The sequence below is a fragment of the Melanotaenia boesemani genome, chromosome 3, assembly GCF_017639745.1.
Source record: "Melanotaenia boesemani isolate fMelBoe1 chromosome 3, fMelBoe1.pri, whole genome shotgun sequence".
Classification (NCBI taxonomy): domain Eukaryota; kingdom Metazoa; phylum Chordata; class Actinopteri; order Atheriniformes; family Melanotaeniidae; genus Melanotaenia; species Melanotaenia boesemani.
The window spans coordinates 12,320,176-12,339,245 of NC_055684.1; the positions used below are offsets into that span (position 1 = coordinate 12,320,176).

The 19,070-nt window shown below is 38.6% G+C and overlaps 1 protein-coding gene across 1 annotated transcript; it reads left to right on the forward strand.

Annotated features, from left to right (window-relative positions):
• Positions 1-512: 512 nt before the first annotated feature.
• On the forward strand, positions 513-18,959 carry podxl2 (podocalyxin-like 2; the record flags this gene model as incomplete). Its single annotated transcript, XM_041981616.1, has 13 exons — positions 513-609; positions 5,542-5,885; positions 6,056-6,410; positions 8,622-8,731; positions 9,723-9,912; positions 10,045-10,206; positions 10,328-10,494; positions 10,602-10,676; positions 14,419-14,575; positions 14,983-15,044; positions 15,526-15,705; positions 17,187-17,348; positions 17,486-18,959. Coding segments are annotated over 13 exons (2,121 nt in total), but the record flags the coding sequence as incomplete, so codon positions are not given.
• Between the last annotated feature and the right edge of the window lie 111 nt (positions 18,960-19,070).

A 19,070-nucleotide genomic window follows, 5' to 3' on the forward strand; every position in this document is an offset into this window, starting at 1 on the left:
TTCTGCAAATCATTTTAATTCACATTTATTACCACCTTGAAGCATTTCAGTCATTCATGCAATTGTAGGATATCTTTGCTAAAATTCAGTATTGCTGCTTCGTTTATTCAATATTAAACATTATATAAAATGTTAAATTTAAATGTTTTAATATAAAAATAGTTTAATTTTAGGTCTATTTTCAAATTATTTGAATTATTTTATTTTAGCCAACATCAAAGTAGTTGTACTTTACGAGCAGCACTTGAACACAGCCATAAAGCAGGTCTAAACTCTGTCATCTGCTGCGACATCTAGCGGCCAGCAGCGGGAACAGCAGGCATCCGCAACCCTGTTTGCAGTGTCGGTGCTGCAGCAGCGGTGAGGAGAGGACCGACCGCAGCTCTCCCTGCACACACAGCCCGTCTGTCTGTGCGTCTGTTTGTCTGTTAGGGAACCGCAGACTGTTAGCAGGTGAAGCCGCACACCTCCAGGACATGAGGCGGCCGTGAAGGCGGCATTTTCCTGTCTGACATCCAGAGAGCATCTGCAGATATCTGTGCGATCAGAGAGCGGAGGTGGAGAGCACTGCAGCAGACATGCCAGGCCTGCTCCTCATCACACTGACGGGTGAGTCTCAAGAATATGACCATGTATTTATTTCATCCTGCCCGGACCACAGACAGCAGCAGCCAGACAATATTTTGAAGAGTAAACAGACTTTTAACAAGAAAACTACAAACATTTTCATTTATAATGAAGCGGAAAAATCTTTGATGACTTTGAAAAACACCAGACAGGAAGGTAAACTCACTACAGAGCACCAAATGCAAGTTGGAACTCCAGATATAAATGTTAACGAGATGTTTTTTTGTTTTATTTTATTTTATTTTTTGGCCATGCAGTGCTGCAGTAGACTTACTGCTGTTACTAATAACAGTTATAAATCAGGGTGTAGCCAGCAGCCTGCATGCAGTGTTTTAATGAAGCAAAGTTGATGCAGGAGGGCAGTGTGAGGGCTGTCAGCACACACACTGCAGTGTCTGACACACACATTCACATAGTAGGCAGAAGGCCACATCTTTCCCCAACAAGAAGTAAATTAGTTTGACTTGTACTTATAGAAGCCATCAGCAGTCCCAGAAATGGAAAACTTTATGATTAAATGATAAACTTAAACAATACTGTTTCATATCTCTCAGTAATCTTTGATTATATTTTAGAGAAATACAATCCAGTTTTAAAAATGTGTGACTTATTGCCCAGTGATGGTGTTTTTACAGAATTTTTTCCCCTCTGGCCAACTAGTAGAGAAAAAAAAAAACAAAACAAAAAACAAACCAACAACACAAAAACCCAGTGTTAAATGCAGAATGATTAAATGTCCACCAAATATTCAGAGGAACAGGAGGTGGATATAAATGGAATAAACATTTGGATGAATATCAATATGAGGCTGCAGCTGCAAACATTTTTATTATCGATTATTTTGTTGGTTCATCATTTGATCCAGAAAATGTCAGAAACACCAAATATTTGTGCTCCAGTTAATCTTTAGAATAATCAACTGTCTTATTTATTAATTTAATTATAGATAAACCACATATTTACCATAACCTTTAATAAATTTCATGTGATTATTTCCATTTCATGGAGATTGTGGTGGTTGTGTATTAGAAGAAGAAACTTGCCAGCAGCAGAATTTTCTCCTGTATGAACTTCGGTAGTTTCTCTGAGATTGAATTAGCTTCATCTTTCTATGAAGACATGTTCCTGCTCTTTAAGGCTGAAATATGGTTTGAAACTTATTTGACCTTTCGGGATAATTGGGTAAAGAATCTTCCAGTCTCCCTTCAGGGGGTTAAGGGGGATTTGGGGAGGATTGAAGCTTTTTATAATCTGATCTGAGGGGTGTTACAGCACGGAAACATGATGTTCAGTTCGGAGGAACATGGCCCATCAAAATACTGAAAATAAATGTGGACGTTTAATGGATTTTTTTCTTCTGTATCTCTGTACTTTATCATGGCAGACAACCTTGGTCTGTCTTTTGACTTTATCTTCTGACCAGATAATGAGCACAAAAGAAATAGCTTAGTCATCTGCAGAGCTTCCTCGTCTTTGTCCACCAGTCTCCCCATCTCAGCCCACAGGTAAACCCTATGACTCCACCTCCATATTAGAGCTGCTCATTCAGGTCCAGGGATATTTTCTGGGCCAAAAGCCCTGGTCTCTGGCCTTGATGGAGGCCTGGAAGTGATACTGGAGGTGCTATGGTCCTGGCTCAAGCTGCTCAACCACTTTTGGCAAAAAAATCTAAATATGTTTCATGGGAGATTTTATGACTGCCTGATCATTTCTAAAGTAGATGTAGTGAAGCTAGTCCTTAAAAGATTTTAATTTCAAAGAGGAATAGAAAACATTTTTTACATTTCTCTGTTTGTGCAGAATAAAACTAAACAAAGCTAAATTAAAACAAGAAGTCTAAAGGAATAACATAGAAAAGTACAACAGTGGCCCGACCTTGAAACTAATCTAACTACATTTTTAGACAGAAAAAAAGGTGCATTTAATCTCAACCAATAGCTTTTCCCCTAAAGAAAACGAATGAATGAATGAATGAATGAATGAATGAATGCATGAATGAATGCTACATCTAGAATATTTTTTACTGTTTCAGACATGTGTTCAAATGCCAGTAAGAAACAAATGAGCCAGTCTGCTTTCTAAGCTCTGGTTTTTCTCATCTCCAGGACTAAAATTAGAGCAGTGAGATGTCTCTGGATTCAGCACAGTGTTGACTCAGGGCTTTAGGAGGTAGAGGGGGATTAAAACAACACAATCAGAGCTCTTCTCCGCTGGGTGATGAATCTCTTATCCGTCTCTCCTCCTGTTCATCCTTCTATCCTCCACCTCCATCCTCTTTCGCACATCTTCTCTGTCTGTGGAGCTGCTCACCGGATCAGTGATTCACATCTAGAAGGACATTTTATAGGCCATCGGTTTTCCTTTGAAACACATTATGAAGGTGAACTTTGTGAAGGTGCACTGATTTTTTTCTTTTCAGGAGATGTGGCATGTGTTGTTTAGTCTCTTCTGCATCTTAAACAATATATTTGATTAGTTTTTACTGCCAAGAGATATAATCTGTGCTTGTGCTCTTTAGTCCCACTGTTTGCCTGTTTTCTTTCCTTCCAAAAACCAAGAGTATCCATCACTGCTATGTCATTGGGTTCATTATGTGACTCCATGTGAAGGTTTGGAACATGGATTAAACAACTGTCTACCCAAATGTTTTCATCCCATAAATGTTATGCCTGAATAGTAAAAACCATTTATTTGACGTGTGCAATCGTTCCTGTGCCATCATTTCTGGTGAGACTGGACTGTCCGTGTGATTGTTGTTTTTCAGCATTTAAAGTTGCTCATGGTCAGAAAGAAGGAAAACTGATAGATCTGAGTCTCATTTGCCTGTGGGGGTTGTTGTGTTGGGCTGCAGAGCTTAACATCCTTCAGACGTGTTTCAGACCTGTTGGACATGATATCATAATCTTCTCAGTTAGCCTCTGAGGTCAGACGCCATCTGTGGTCCCAGACAGAGAGCACCATGGGATACGTGACCATACAGAGACGGGTCTGGCTCTGGGGGATTACTAGTGATGGATGAACAATGGGTAGATCAGTGATTTGGCTGGACAAACTTTTGTAGAACTTAATTTAGATGAATGGAGGGGCAACTTAATTAATGAGTGATTATTAAATAGCAAATTTGGTCAGATGTATTCATGGTAAATGCATCAGATCAACCATTAGCCATTAATCAGACTAACGTCTACATGTGTTATATATTCAGCAGATTACACCACGACTCTGTTCTACAATACACACCTGTCCATTACCACTTATCACTCCTCTGACATATGTTCTTCCCAGTTTGTTGCTTTCATTGCAGCTAGCTTACCACTTTTTTTTCATGTTGTCCCCAGTAAGTGACCAGTTGTTCCTGGTTGTCTTTTGTCTTGTCCACATTACTGTATTGCTGATTTATTATTTGTTTTTGACCTCCATTTTGCCAATAAATTAACCTGCTGGGTTTTACTTGTCATGGTTCCTGCATTTAGGTCCTTATTTCATCAGTCATCACAGTCATCATTAATTAAACGTAGCAGAATTCACAGCATACGTCAGATGATGGATAAACCATCAGGTCTGCAATTGTAAAAGTTATTTAACAGTTAATGAATAGATCTTGTTCCAGATCTTATGGCCTCCTTTTCCAGACAATATATAGCCTAACAGTCTACATGTTGGCTTTTACTAATAAATTAAAGACAAAGAGGAGCAAAGAAGATTGTGGAGTATTGCTAACCTAAAGATTACGCTTATTAGTTGCTTAGCAGTTATTAATGAACATTTTCTAATCAAAGTTGATGCATTCACTACAGTTTGTAGACTATTTATTAAAGGGGCGCGATTTTAGTAAACTGAAGTGCCAACAGTAATGCAGGAATGTCTAATGAACATGAAGCCATGCATACATCAATGGACACATGAATATGAAACTGAACCAGTAAGCAAATGAATGGATTAGTGAACCTGAATGAAAAATTTAAACAGAGTTGAGAGGAATTTAAATACAAACTGAAATAATTAGCACAGAGTTTTGGATGTTACTGAACATCAAATGAACTTTGACATTTTCCTTCTTATGCTAAATTGAATCTTTCAATATATAATGCAGACAACAGAGTGGTTTATCGCCACTCTCTGTGAGTAGCAAAGCAAACAAACAAACAAAAAAAACCCTTGTACGTTTCTCTGTCAGTTCAGTCAAGTCTATTTGTGTAGACTTTGTTCTTTGGGTTGCGTTTTTTAACATGCGTCACACAACAGTTTGATGTCCGTGTACTGACATCCAGATCTTCATAGGTCTGGATGTTTGCAGAGTTTTAAATAATGCAAATTTTTAATTGACTTTCTTGACCACTGACTACCACTATATACACATTTAAAGTTTTAAAGCATGCTAAAATACAATAATATGACCTAGACATAGTTTTGTCCCTCATAAACCCAGTTCATGGTAGCCCAAACATGTTTAAATACAATTTATCTCATTAAACAAATACATTAAGAACGGCTACATTATAGTATCTTATATAATGCTTATATACTATTTCTAAATCATGGATTTAGAGCAAAATATCTCCATTTTCCTCTATGTGTAGCCTTACTCATAAACATGGGAACTGCCAGGTAACAAAAACTAACTAACTAGCCTGCAGCTCAGACTTTTTAGATGAAGGTTAGAAATCATGGCTGAAAATGTTGATCATAGCCATGAATCTGTAGTCTGTCAAAATTTTACATATATCTTGTATTTATTGTACATAAATGATTTTGTTTATGTATTTGTGTTCAGTACACATATATGGAGTGTGTAAGTCACTCCAGAGAAAAAGATAAAAAATGATACAGTGCCAGAGTGATCCATCTTATGTTGTAAATGACTTTGGTTCTTTGTATTACCATTGTAAGGTGATTTTCCTCTCCTTTCCATAGCCCTACTGACCAGCTGTGAAGCTCTCAAACAGGGTTCGTCCCAGCGTGTGATCCCCCTTCGTCCTCCAGCGGCTCCTCCTTTTCAGGATGAAGGAACAGTCCAGTCTTATTTCATTCAGGAATTAGTCAGAACCAAACGTCATGCAGTCAGTGAGTTAGTGCGTGCTCAACCACATTTGGTTCATGACATGAGCTGGCCGGAGATACACGAAACATCCCGTGCACAGGCCAAGATGGAGTCAGCTAACTCCTCTCATTTAAATGCATCGCCTTCTGCTAGCCAGGATGCAGCCAGGACCCACGCTGCTGTGGATGAAAGCCTGGATGTGGAGGATGAGATGGAGGTGAGAAACATGCAGTGTATCAAGATGATTTTGGTTTTAGTTAAACTTTTCCCAAGAGCTATTCTTTTTTAATACTTTTTTTTAACATTACTATTTTTTCTGCATCTGATTGGTTGTGTGTTAGTCTCAGTGTGTGTGTATAGCTGACCAGAATATCTTTCCACTTTTAGCGTATGGTTCACTTGGCAGTCCCCCAGGATGCAGGAGCCTACAGGGCACATTCAGAACCCACTGACTCGGAGACAGAGCTCTTTGTTGGGCCAAGAGCTAGGGATGCATCCCAGGAGGCTTCTGGCTTTTATGGAATGGACATGGAAGACAGAGACAGAGGGGAAGAGGGAGGAGAGGACCAGGAGAGAAGAGGGGGGGAGGACGAGTGGGAGAGAGACACAGGGGAAGACCGAGAAAGAAGGGAGGGAGACATAAAAGAAGAGGAAGACGGAAAAGGAGAAGACACTTATGGAGAAGGAGTCAGAGATGCCTTAGAGGTCAACCACACGACACCGGATCTGGATGCTCTGATTGGTTAGTAGAAATCATTTCCCCTCACATTTTTTTTCAAACAAAACATACCTTAAGGCAACCATATTGGTCCCGTTTGTGCCCTCCACGCTGTATCCCAGATTGAATTTTTTTATTTTCTTGGGTCAAAAATAATTTTGAATCTGACTTTTCTACTGAGTGTGCTGAGTGTGCACTTTTCTGAGAAAATGTTTCCATTTCTGTGAGAGGACACAGTCTACTGCTGAAATACTGGATGAGAGAAAAAATAATGACAAGCCTTTCATGTGTGTGTCATCTGGTCTGTCGATCCATAAACTCAGTTCAGACTGAAATACCTTAGCAGCTATTTGGATGGTATAGATCTTAAGGGTTCCTGTGAGGATGAAACTTATTAGACATCAAATTTCTTGTTGTGCATGCAATAATTTAGTCCAGACATTTACAGGACTCTCAAGCCTCATACATTCAGTGTGATACTCAGGCATGTGACATTTTCCTACCACAGATCCAATTTTACCATGCAGTGAAAAACAAATTTACAACCAATAATATAGCACAGAAAGAGCAGACTGACACCACTGGTGTTGCCAACTTGCTGATTTTGGCACCAGAATTAGTTAACATTCAGACCCCTACAGAAGCTTAGATGAGGACTAGCAACACATTTATATACTTTTAGGAATAACAAATTGTTTGATGCCCTGAAAGACAAAGGTTTTTCTCCAGCTTCAGGAAAACTTCTCCCTGCATTTCTTCTGCTCTGCTGTGAACTGTTGACACATCAGCAGTGTTCTCCTTGTAGTAGACTGCACTGTGTAAGAAAACATTCAAGATTATTCCATTGCTTAGCTTTTCCTTTGAGTGATTGTATACACTAATGACACAGATGCTGTCTTTTACTTGGATAGAGAATGTCAGATGACGCTGAGGTTATGAAATGAAACTTTGAGATGCCTGATTGTGAAGCAGTTTAACGTTTAGTCTGGACTGCTTTCAGTCACAGTTTCAGGATTGTTTTGCTGTCAGACAGAAGAGGGAAAAAACACATGTGAATGAGATAACTTCATTGGGTTAACAATGTAAAGGGTTAGAAAGACGTAAACAAAGCAAACAGATGAAAAGGGCTGCTACAAAGCAGAATTCACAATTACCGTAACAGATTTCATTGCAAGCAAAAGTAAAAACTTAAGAGCTCTGCATTAATTTTCCCTGACTTTATAGTGGCTCTAGGATTTCTCATGGACAATCATCATATTTTTTAACTTGGATATATAGCTTTAAGATCAAATACCTGCAAAACATAATCTGCCTCAGCTTCGCTGTTAGCACATTGAGCTAACAATATGCTAATCACTGAACTGTGACTCATCATTGTTTAATATGTCCAACTAAATCATATGGAAGTTAATGATGAAACACAATTAGCCTACCTACCAAACTCTTTGGAGCCATACAGAGTTCACAATTTCTGCATTCAGTGATATATACAGAGGTCAACTTGGGGAGATAGCAAGTTTAAATTTATAAATATATTTGTTTGGACTCGTCTTGACATTTTTTGTTTCCACTCTGAACACAGAAATAATAATAATAATAAATATGTGTACTCTATAAATATTGTATAGTTTTGTCATTAATACATCTCAATAACTTTGTGTAAGCTGTTACATTAGTAATAATGCTAGGATGCATGTTAGCTAATGGAATAGATGGCAGCTGCTAATTGCTGTATGCGAAATAAAAGAGGAATTATTTAATTAATTTAGCATGCTGCCTCAGTCATAGTTGTTCGATTAAACTCCTGACTTAGTTTACTAATATTTACCATGTTCACATGATTCTACAAAATGGAAGAAAGTAATGAACACAAAGAGTGTAAAAAATCCACTTCAGGATGGTATTTCTAGGCTTAAACTGTAAAATCAGCCTCTGAAATCATATTTTAGTCCATATCTAATCCTTGAAACCAAATAATAAAAAAAAAGTAAAAAACCTAAAACAAAACAAACACACTGGAACTTTAATAAACTACTTAGATAAGAATGAACCTAACTTTTTAGGATAATTTCTTTACTTTTGCTTTTACTCCCAATGCCATACAGTGAGCTGATTTTACCACCTGGCTACGTTTGTTTTGTTCACTCACATTCAATAAAATGCATCATTCGGCCTCAGCTTGTGTGAAAACCCACACAAATACATGTTTTTGACATGCATATTTGTCTCACACAGGTTACTCTTCATTCTTCCATCCCTCCAGCTCCAAGGAGCCCAGCAGCTCCTCCCAAGCTGAGGAACATGATTCTGGGCTACCCGAGCACCGTGGATCCCCAGTTCTAGAGGTGAGGATAGAGAAATTTATTGCTGTATTTCCATCAATGGTTTTTCCTACTTATATCTTACTATAAATATCACTTTGATATGTTACAATTATTCATTTTACAGATTTAGCTAAATAAGAGTCCTATTTATAGAAAAAATCTGTTAAATTCAAATTCAGTTGCAAATTCAATTCATGACGCTTTTTTCATCCCCTTGGGGTAAGCCTCAGCTTTACCTATAATGAAAGCATCATTTACTGTCATTTACTCTTTTCTCAATGCAAGGCATATAACAAAATGTAACATGTAGCAGCGAGTAGTCTGTACATTCATTAGTTTTTAAGTCCTCTGTGTGTTTATCCATCAGCCATAAAATGTCTTGTGTTGCTCGGTTCTGAATATTAATATGTTTGACTGTTTGTAAAAAGCACAAAAGCATTGATTATAGACTGTTCATGGAGAAACCAAAGTAGGCATTTCAGCAATCATATCAGATTTTGCCTCACATGCTCACATGTCAAATCATTTGCTATTGGACTTACATTATCAAATTAGAGATTCAACTACCTACAAGGTATATAGAGATATTAATTGTACAAATACTGCTACTATTCTGTTATTTAAGCCACTAACAATGGTAAAGTTTTAGGTCTGGGGGCTCTACAACCGGGTAAACCAGAAAAGAAAGAACATTTCGTAGTGTTGTTAACCCCTTTTTGCAATACATACACACACACACCACACACACACACATATATATATGTATATATATATATATATATATATATATATATGAGCATCTTATTCCATGCCTGAATAAAATGCAGAAAGAGACATGTCTTAAAAACTTAGAGCCTTTCATAAGTCTAGAGGAAAAACACTAAATCTTTTCCTCAGATAGGAGTTTTAATGATGTGGTTATTATTCAGAAATAGTTTGGAGAAAACAATATTTTAAAACATGATCTGACAGAAGTGCATCATGTGTGTTTTACTTGGTGTTTCTCATGCAGATGGGTCCTTTAGAAAGAGAGCTGTGGGAGGCAGAGAAAGAGGATGAAGTTCAGTCCAGCGGTTATGGAGTCCTTCTTTCCTCCGTCACTACAGCTCGTACCACATCTGCTGCTGGAGATGCCATGGGAACGGCCACGCCAGAGACTGACACAGGAACAGACTTTGGGCTGCTGGGAAGTTTTACTAAAGGTAGATTCAAGTAGTTCAAGAACCAAAATGTATTTCCTGTTTAAGAATGTTTTTTGAAGTTGCACACAACAGTCTGAACGAAAGAGAAATAACATCTGGTACTTTTGCTTTTTTCCTGATTTGTTTTTCCAGATGAGATAGAAAAGGAGGAGGAAGACAGAGAGCTGACACACATTAGTGTATTTACCCAGAATCCCACTGCACCAGAGGTTGGCGTGGCTCCTAGCAGACAGCCGCTGCAGCCCAGTGTGGAGGAAGGGGAGCAGCTGGAACAGGACAAACACAGCCTAAAAGGTGAGCAGTAATCAGTACAAGCCTATAAACAGTTTGCAGGTTGTTGTTTTCTTTTTACAAAGTAATCTAAAATCTTCATGACTGCAAACTGCATCAAATAAACTTTCTGTTTTCACTCAAGCATTTGGTCTGGAAGACAAAAGTGAAGAAGTAGAGGAGGAGGAATGGAGAAAGATGGACAGAGAGGAAACAAAAATCAGACACGTTATCACACTCACCACAGATCCCTCACCCACCATCGGCTTTACCGAGCCGGAGCTGGAACCTAACTTGGAGGAACCGCGACAGGTATGTTAACACACAAACTTTGTGGAATATCACGATAACACTGACAATAACTTAAATAGTTCAGTGAGAATCATGTATCCATTGTTTTCTAATGGTGAATGTTTCAGGTGGTGTGTTTAAACTGGAGCGAGCTGGCTGGACGTGGTTATGTCATACTCAACATGACACAAAACCTGAACTGTGTAAGTACAAAGACTATATTAATAGACTATTTTGAATGATGTCTATTTATCTCAGGATTAGAATATCAAACCACCATGGAAATTCAACCACGTTTGGCCCCAACAATTTACCAGTGCTTTGGTGAGCATCATGCATGCTTAAATATTCAGTTTCATGTAAAACTAAGCATCTACCATCACATATTAATATCAGCTGGTATAAACCTGCATGCCCAATTAATCAGTTTAAACAAACCCTAAATTAATCTGAAAAAGAAAACCTCCTGATGATATTTACTCAGATGTTACTAGGACAAGAAATTGCATGCGTACACCTAAAAATAGCTGCAGCAGCTCAATAACTTCTAAATCAGTGGTTCCCAACCCATTTTCCTTAGGGACCACCTTCATACTGTGGACCCCCTGCCCCACCCTATGCTGAAACAATGCTTAGTTTTATGCTTTTAAAAGTGAGATTGTTACCAAAAATATGTTTTTGGCTGAGTCCTGTTCTTTGAGAAAGCCAAAGTTAAATTAACAACATATAGCATTTAATTTTGTTCTCAAAATAGGGACAATGTGTGGACTTTAATTACATAAGCTCTGAATTTTCAAAGCCTCTGGGACCCTTTCTGTTCTTTGAGGGATCCCTTTGGGGGGGTCTTCGGACCACAGGTTGGGAATCACTGTTCTAAATCAGCCAATTATATGTAGATTCAACCAGTTGAAGTGTAACTACACGCCCCACTTTTTGTGTAACTCCACCCACTGCTGAATTTGAAAAATGCCTGAAACTGCAAGGGTTGGGGTGGGAAGTGTGGGGGGGTCAGGGGGCAGAGAGTCGGCACATCGGGATACACAGGGAGAAATGACTGACAGACAGTCTCGCAGATCACTGGCAAGATGGAAAGCGAAATTCACAAAGCACCTATGCCACAGAGCGGTCTTTGAGGTGGAAAACTTTTCCCTTCCTGAATCTTCTCAGCTAACAAGAACGAGGTGGTCCTGAACCGTATCGATCTGAGCTGTTAGTGCTGTTACGCTGGCCTGTCAGCAGCTCCAGCAGCTCTGTAAAGCTGTGGAGACTCACGGCAGGTTGTGGCAGCTGCAAGAAATGCTGCTGTAAGGTGCCGCTGCTACAATTTGAGCTGCTGTCTGTCGCCAGATGAGGATCAGCAGTTAAAGAATAAAGTCTAGTGTTTCTTTTACACCCATAAAAAGTACAAATCTGTCCCACTGCAGGAATATTTAATCAGGAACTCTGTACAAGAAGTCTGAAAGTCTGAAACTAGCAAATCTACATCATATAAGTTCACATTTGTTCATATGCATTGGTGGGCGTGGTTTTCTATGCCTGCAAGGTGAGGACCCGCCTATTTGCATCTGGAGGGAGGGGCTGAAGGGTTTTTAAAATTTTCTTGTGATGTAGATACCATAGACATCTTGGCAGCGTCACACGTGTCATCATTCCTGGAAAATCCAAAAATGGGCAAAGAGCTGGAGCTGAGAGGGGGACTGTGAAGGTGGGGTGGATGATTGACACCCATCAAACTCCTAGCTGCCTGTAGAGCTAACCCAGAGCTAACGGTGGTTAACCAGTTAAAGAAGTAGGTCGGCTAAAGCTAAGGTGCGCTGTTAGCTGGCTAAAAACCGCAGTTGTGCTGCACTCTCCTTTTTTGCTGCGGATATTGGATACCTGTCAATCAAAAGGACACACCCTAATTATGCTGAATTTCAAGATTAAATAACATCCAAACAGATGAGTTAGAAAAAAATTCACCCCCCTCACAGTTGACCATGAAGGTAAACTTGACCTATTAATCCTAAAATGTTTTTTGTACCAGGCTTTAAACATGTTTATTTCTGCTGTGAAGTTGGTCTTTTTAACATGGGAGTCTATGGGGATTTGCTCTGTCTTGAAGCCAGCCTCTAGTGGATGAAGCCTGAACTGCTATTTTTTGCACTTCCGCATAGGCTTCACATTTTACCAGCCATTTTTAACCACAAAATCCCGTTTTTAAAATAAATTTTAAAAATACAAAATTTATCAACAGTATATGTCGTTTTCATCACAATAAAATATTACTGTGTTTACAGCTCACAAAACACATTTTTGGGTGTACTACCCCTTTAAACATGAATTTATTTCAGCCAGATCAACTATGGTGTCCAGTCAAATCAAAAGGGAATCAAACTCAGGTCTGTCAACTTTAATCTATGCATTTAAATGTGGAAACTCGTCATTCATTTAGAAAAGATTATCTAATCTTATAAACCCATATTTTATTCCTAATTAGACGTAAAGAACATATCAGATGTTAAAACTGAGACATTTGATCATTTCTGCCTCTCTGAAATGCTCCTTTTATACCCAGTCATGTTACTGATGTGTTGCCAGTTAACTTGATTAGTTGTAAAATGCTCCTCTAGTTGTTTCCTTTTATTTGTACCAATTACTTTTCCAGCCTTTTGTTGCCTGTTTCAACTTTTTAGAGATGTGTTGCTGGCATTAAATTCAAACTGAGCTAACATTTTCCATAAAATGTTAAAATGTATTGGTTTCAACATCTGATATGTTGTTTATGTTCTACTGGGAATAAAAAAAATTAGTTTATGAGCATTACAAATCATTGTATTATGTTTTTATTTACATTTGACACACCTCATTGGTCATTGGTTGTTCAGATTTGATCAGTTCTCTACCTTCAGTAGGACTTTCTTCTTGGTTGCTGCTAATTTAGCTGCTGCATTATTAAATTATGGAAACTAATTCAAATATCAGTTTTGAAAAAAAAAAAAGTAGCTGAAAATTTCTACAGTGGAATTTTTATTCTTGATAATTATGGTGTGGTTTTCTACAAAATAAAGAGATCTTTTTTTCCGAGCCAGGAAGTTAATTTATCATGTAGAGAGTCAAGCCATCTACATGAAGAAAAGACCCCATATTGTTCTGAAGAAATGCCATTTACAGACATGGATGATGAGAATCATGTAATTTGACCCACTTTAAAGAGCAGAATGTGAGAAGATCTCTGACCAGAATCATATCCTTCACAATTTTGTCATTAAACAGATACTCTTTGGTGACTGTGCAAAACCACAATGTACAGATTTAAGGACAGCGCACAGCGAAATCACACGTTCTCATTATAAAATACCAAAGGAAAAATGTCCATAAGAGGTTGCAGTTCAGTTCTGCCTAAACAATCAGGGCAATACTGACACACAGTCCAGTGGTTGGCCTGCTTCAGTTTCCCACCACAGTGCATCTCGAGAGCCTCCGTCTCTGGAGGTTCTGAACAGTCTGCAGCAGAATTCTAAACACAGCTGTCACAATAGTCTAAGCTAGACTGGGTTTGAACTGAAACAAAGAGCTCAGGTGTGAAAACATCCTCAAGCAGAATGATTCTCCATTAATTTATTCTCCTAAAATCAACATCCATCATCCGGGCGCTCAGGCAGATTCCTCACAAATAAAATAAAAAGCCAGACTTTCCTCAGTCAAGAAGAGGTGAAGGTCTCTTGCTGACTACATTAGACTGTCTGTGTGGTTTTTTTTATTTTTTTTTTCTCCTTTTGGGTGTGAAGAAGGATCCTTATTGCAGCATCTGTCGTCATGGCAGCAACACAACCCTTCAGCACTTCAGCAGCAAGTTTTTGTTGTCACAGCAACATGCTAAACATGATCATGCTGTTCTTTGACTCTAGAAGGAAAATCAGTTAGTAACAAGAGTGTGTGTGTGTGTGTGTGTGTGTGTAACAGGAGGAGTTTCGTGCATGCCAGGGCGTACGATTGTTGAAGATCATTGAACGAGTATTTGCTCGAAGAATGAACAGCCCTGAAGGAACATGGGTCATCTATCTCAGCAAACCTACACACCAGCAACATCAGCTGCTGATGAATGTGGCATCTGGACATGGTAAACACAAAATCACGCTATACACGCTATACGTCTTTCTCCAATTTACAGAGAGAAAAGAAACACCCATTCTCCTCACTCATCTTAACCTGTTCATGGTCAAACCTGTACCATAAACCAGCATACAGCTCAGTGATGAACCTGGATGGGTGTGTCTCTATGATATCAAAAGAGATCTGTCTGTATGTCATCACACATTGGGTGACTGTGTCTCCATGACATCACATCTGTTATACTACAGATGGGATGCGTCTGAAGGTCATCATATGATATCACAGGAGGGGGTGTATCTCTGTGACAGCACAGGGAGGTGCTTCTGTCACATGAATGCATGAAATATACATAGACATACTGGTTTTAGCTTGATGGACTTTTGCAAACACTGCTGAACACATCATGTCTTTCAGGAGTTATCGCTACCCAAGATGTGTTGGACATGCTGGGAGAAATCAGGAAAAGCCTCAATAAGGTGCACTGCATTCAAATAAATTGAACTGGAAATGAAAATGTCTGCAGAAACACTATGGCTTATTGAATGGGTAATCCACATCATATGAATTTATCTTTTAATATTACAAAAATAAATCTTTGATATAACTTAGTCACTAGCACTGCCCACTTCATGATGGGACAACAGTATGAACATTTACTGTTGTTTCTAAACTATGAGGCTACCTGTTGTGTTGCTAATATGTCCTTTAACAAACAACGAATTACTTGCAGAGCAGGTAGAAAGTGTGTAAACATCTGCTAATGACGTGCCAGTGACCAGTCATTTCATTGTTAAATTATCATGAGTTTAGCTGTAGATTTTGCAGAGAAAAAAAAATTCAGGGTCTAACTTTTTGTAAGATTTTGTTGAGACTTATTACAGGTTTTCCATGATCAACAGTATGGGAGTGTATCTGTTCTGTTGTGAAGTTAAATGTGTACTTCTGTTTGTGTGTCAGGTGGGCATCCAGAACTACAGTGCAGCCAGCAGCTGTCAGTCTCGGCCCAGCAAAACACGAAGTGACTACGGCAAACTGTTTGTGGTTCTGGTCATCATTGGCTCCGTCTGCATGGTCATCATCACCTCCGGAGTCATTTACATCTGCTGGCAGAGACAACTGCCTGCAACCAAGACCATGGTAGATACACACACACACACACACTCATATCAAATGCACACACATTTGCATTCGTACATGCTGTTATGGTACTGGATGGTCAGAATGGTGTATGAATAGTTCCAAAGATTATTTTCAGACCTCAGGATGTCATACATTCACCTGCCCACAAATATACCATCAATACTTGTAATGGCTTTTGTAAGTCCATGGTCATCCAGTGAACAGGAAGTGGTTAAATGTCTAATGTTGTGCAAGGAAGATATGAGACGTCAGAATATTTTAAACAGTTTAGATGTGACTTCAGCGCTAGATGCCTTGAAAAAGCTGATCTATGTCATATTGATGCTCATACATCAGTCAAGTTCCCCCATATCTGGAAGCCTCTGCTACTTCAGACGAGCTTCTACACAGTCAAGCAAATTAAATCATGGAGAAGCTGGAAAGCTTGTAACCTCCATGTGTGGATAGATGAAAGCCTTTGGGGATTAAGACTCTTCATGCCAAATTCTGCATTGTTTCTGCTGATTAAGTACATGTTTAGGGGTCTTTATAGCATCACTGTTATGTGTATTTGGTTCTAAACAAACCACTCTATCATGGCTGAGATTCTTCCAAGGAGCCCTATGTCATCCTAATCAGAAAGATTGCTAGGACATCCTGGTAAATTAGGCTAAAACATAAGCACAAGATAAAAGTTAAGTAGCTCTCAGTGGTTTTTGTTTAGCAACCACAATCTTGACAAGTAAAACCAGAAAGTGCCCACAGCTTTAGTCTCCCAATGTGCTGTAATTTAGCCACAACATAGCAGAAGCTAACAGAGAAAGACCCTAGCCAACTGAAGTGAAGTGAAATGATTTATAAACATTAATCAAATGATCACTGCAAACTCTGACATGATTTGACTCAGTTCCTTTTAATCCAAATAAAAGATTCAAAAGCCAAGCCATGGATACTTGCTGAGGAAAAAAGGGACAAACACATGTCAATGATAGTAATATTGTCATTAACTAAAAAAAAAAAAAAAAAAAAAAAACCCCACAAAAACAAAAAAATCAAGCTAGCCATAATTATAATATGTATTAAAAAGGACATTTTAAAGCCTAATCTTAAAGGTGGAGAGGGTATCTGCTTTCTGAAGACAAACTGGGACTAGTTCCATAAATGAGAACATAAACCAATTGAATTAAATGCCATTAAAAAGAGATGGGTCTTCCAAAGGTGATACGGGGTGTCTATTTGTCTCAAATGATGAACTTTTTGGGTCTGTCAGCTGAGGGAGGGAATCATTGTGTTTACAACAAGAAGTAAAATGAATGAAGGTTGGCCCTGACGGGTGATTGCTGGCCTTGTGTACATATTTACATATTTACCAGGGGTGAGAATCAGATCATGCATGTGGACTGAGACATTAGATTTTTTTCTCACTTGATCTCATGTCATTCATCATTTTGCTGACTGCTGATTTCCTGAAGAGTTCATCAACATATTTTATAATGCAGTACCGCGCTGAGGAGCTTCATTCTGTGGAGAATGGTTACCATGACAACCCCACGCTGGATGTGACCAATGACAGCCAGGCTGAGATGCGGGAGAAAAAACCGAGTACCAATGGACTCACAGGGGTGGGAGAAGGAGGCGGGGAGGACAGCAGTCGCTGGCAGGTGATTGGATGATTGATTTAGGTGGTTTGTATTGGAGAGAAAAAAAAAAACAGATGTATAATGACTGATTGATCCTAGCAATCAGAAAATGTTTCTTATTAGGAGCAACTCTTTATCCACTTATCTTTGTTTTCTAGGTCTTTGTCAATCAAGCAGCAACTGAGGAGGATGAGGAGGAGCAGGACACACATCTCTGATTGATGAAGGGGTGTTTTATTTGATGATGAGCAGAGTTTGAAGAAAAGAGGAAGATAACTGATGGCAGAGAAGAAAAAGAGGAGAAAGAAATGTCTTTAGATGCTATGTCCATTTAGAGTTTTGCAGGAAGTGAGAACAGGAGGGGCTTAGCTGGAGGAGTCATTGATGTCATCTTGGTGATTATACATTAGAAACTGAACTTTATCTTGAGATGTAGGCTAGTCACAAAGTTGAGAAATGCATCTGAAATCCCTACTTGATGTTACACAGCGTCACCCTCACATCAGGACACCTCTGTTTAGTGTGCCTTATGCTCTTAGCTTTGTACTGTGGCGGCACGAGACAGTTTAAATACAAGTGACAAATCATAGCATGAAGCATCTTTTTAGACATTTAACATTTGAATGTAAATAAGCTTTTACAGTTTCCTTGTCATTTTGGGTCAGAACTCATATGAGAAAAGATCTGATCTTGGAGAGAAACAGTTTTCACAGCAAATATTTAGGAGGACATTTATTTTGATAACCACAGCTGAAATGTAACTAAGGGTACTATTTTGTTAGAGATCAGTGTTTGACATATAAACACGATGATCTCACAAAACACAGTATAATAGACTACTAGCTTATTAAAGATACCCAACCTTTTATAAAGCAGCAATAATTAACACCACTGAAAGATCATCCAAACGAACCCCATTAATATCTGGCTCAGCTCATATCAAGGCCGATGGTGTTAACAAAACAAGGAAATTAACAAGACAATTTCAGTTTTGCTAACTTAGCTAATTGCTAAATGTGATAATTTCACAATTAGTAACTGAGAAATTCTTTTTCCCGTAAGAATACCTTTATAAAAATTCAGTATTTTTTCAGTTAACACAGTCACTTTAGTGACATTCTGAGCTGAAGTTTGGAATGAAGCATTTTTGTAATGTGCCACTGCTGTGATTACAGATAAGATTTGCAGCTACACCCGAGTATTGCTTATAGCAGTAAGAATGTCTAATCAATAGTTTCCTGATAGATTTTAAAGCCTTTAAATTGTCAGTAGTTTCATCCATTTATCTGATGACATGACAGCAGCGACTCCTCAGCTACTCCTCCTGAACAGAAAGTATCGCCTGTAGCAACTGTGAAAGTAAAGTTTTGGCACTTTATTGATTCCCTTTGGAAATGGTGACTATCATTGAAATGCTGCGTCATGTTAAATGTATTTCATACAGTGACTAAACTATCTCTATTTTGCTTTTAGTAGTGGTTGTAACTGCTGAGGGTGTTTACTGTGAACTCTTCAACACGTCATGTGAAGCTAAAATTGTGCGCTGTTAGCCTAATGTGACTTTGAATAGTGCTGGAATGGCTGCTGTTTGCTCCTGGCTGAATCTTGAGGCTATGACACGTGGGCAACATTTGTAAACTAAAAAAGCATGAATATATAGTTGTAGTGTTGAGGTTGAGTCACCAAACCCAAGTCCAAGTCGAGCCCCAACTTTCTAGTATTTCTGTGTTTAATATAAAAGTC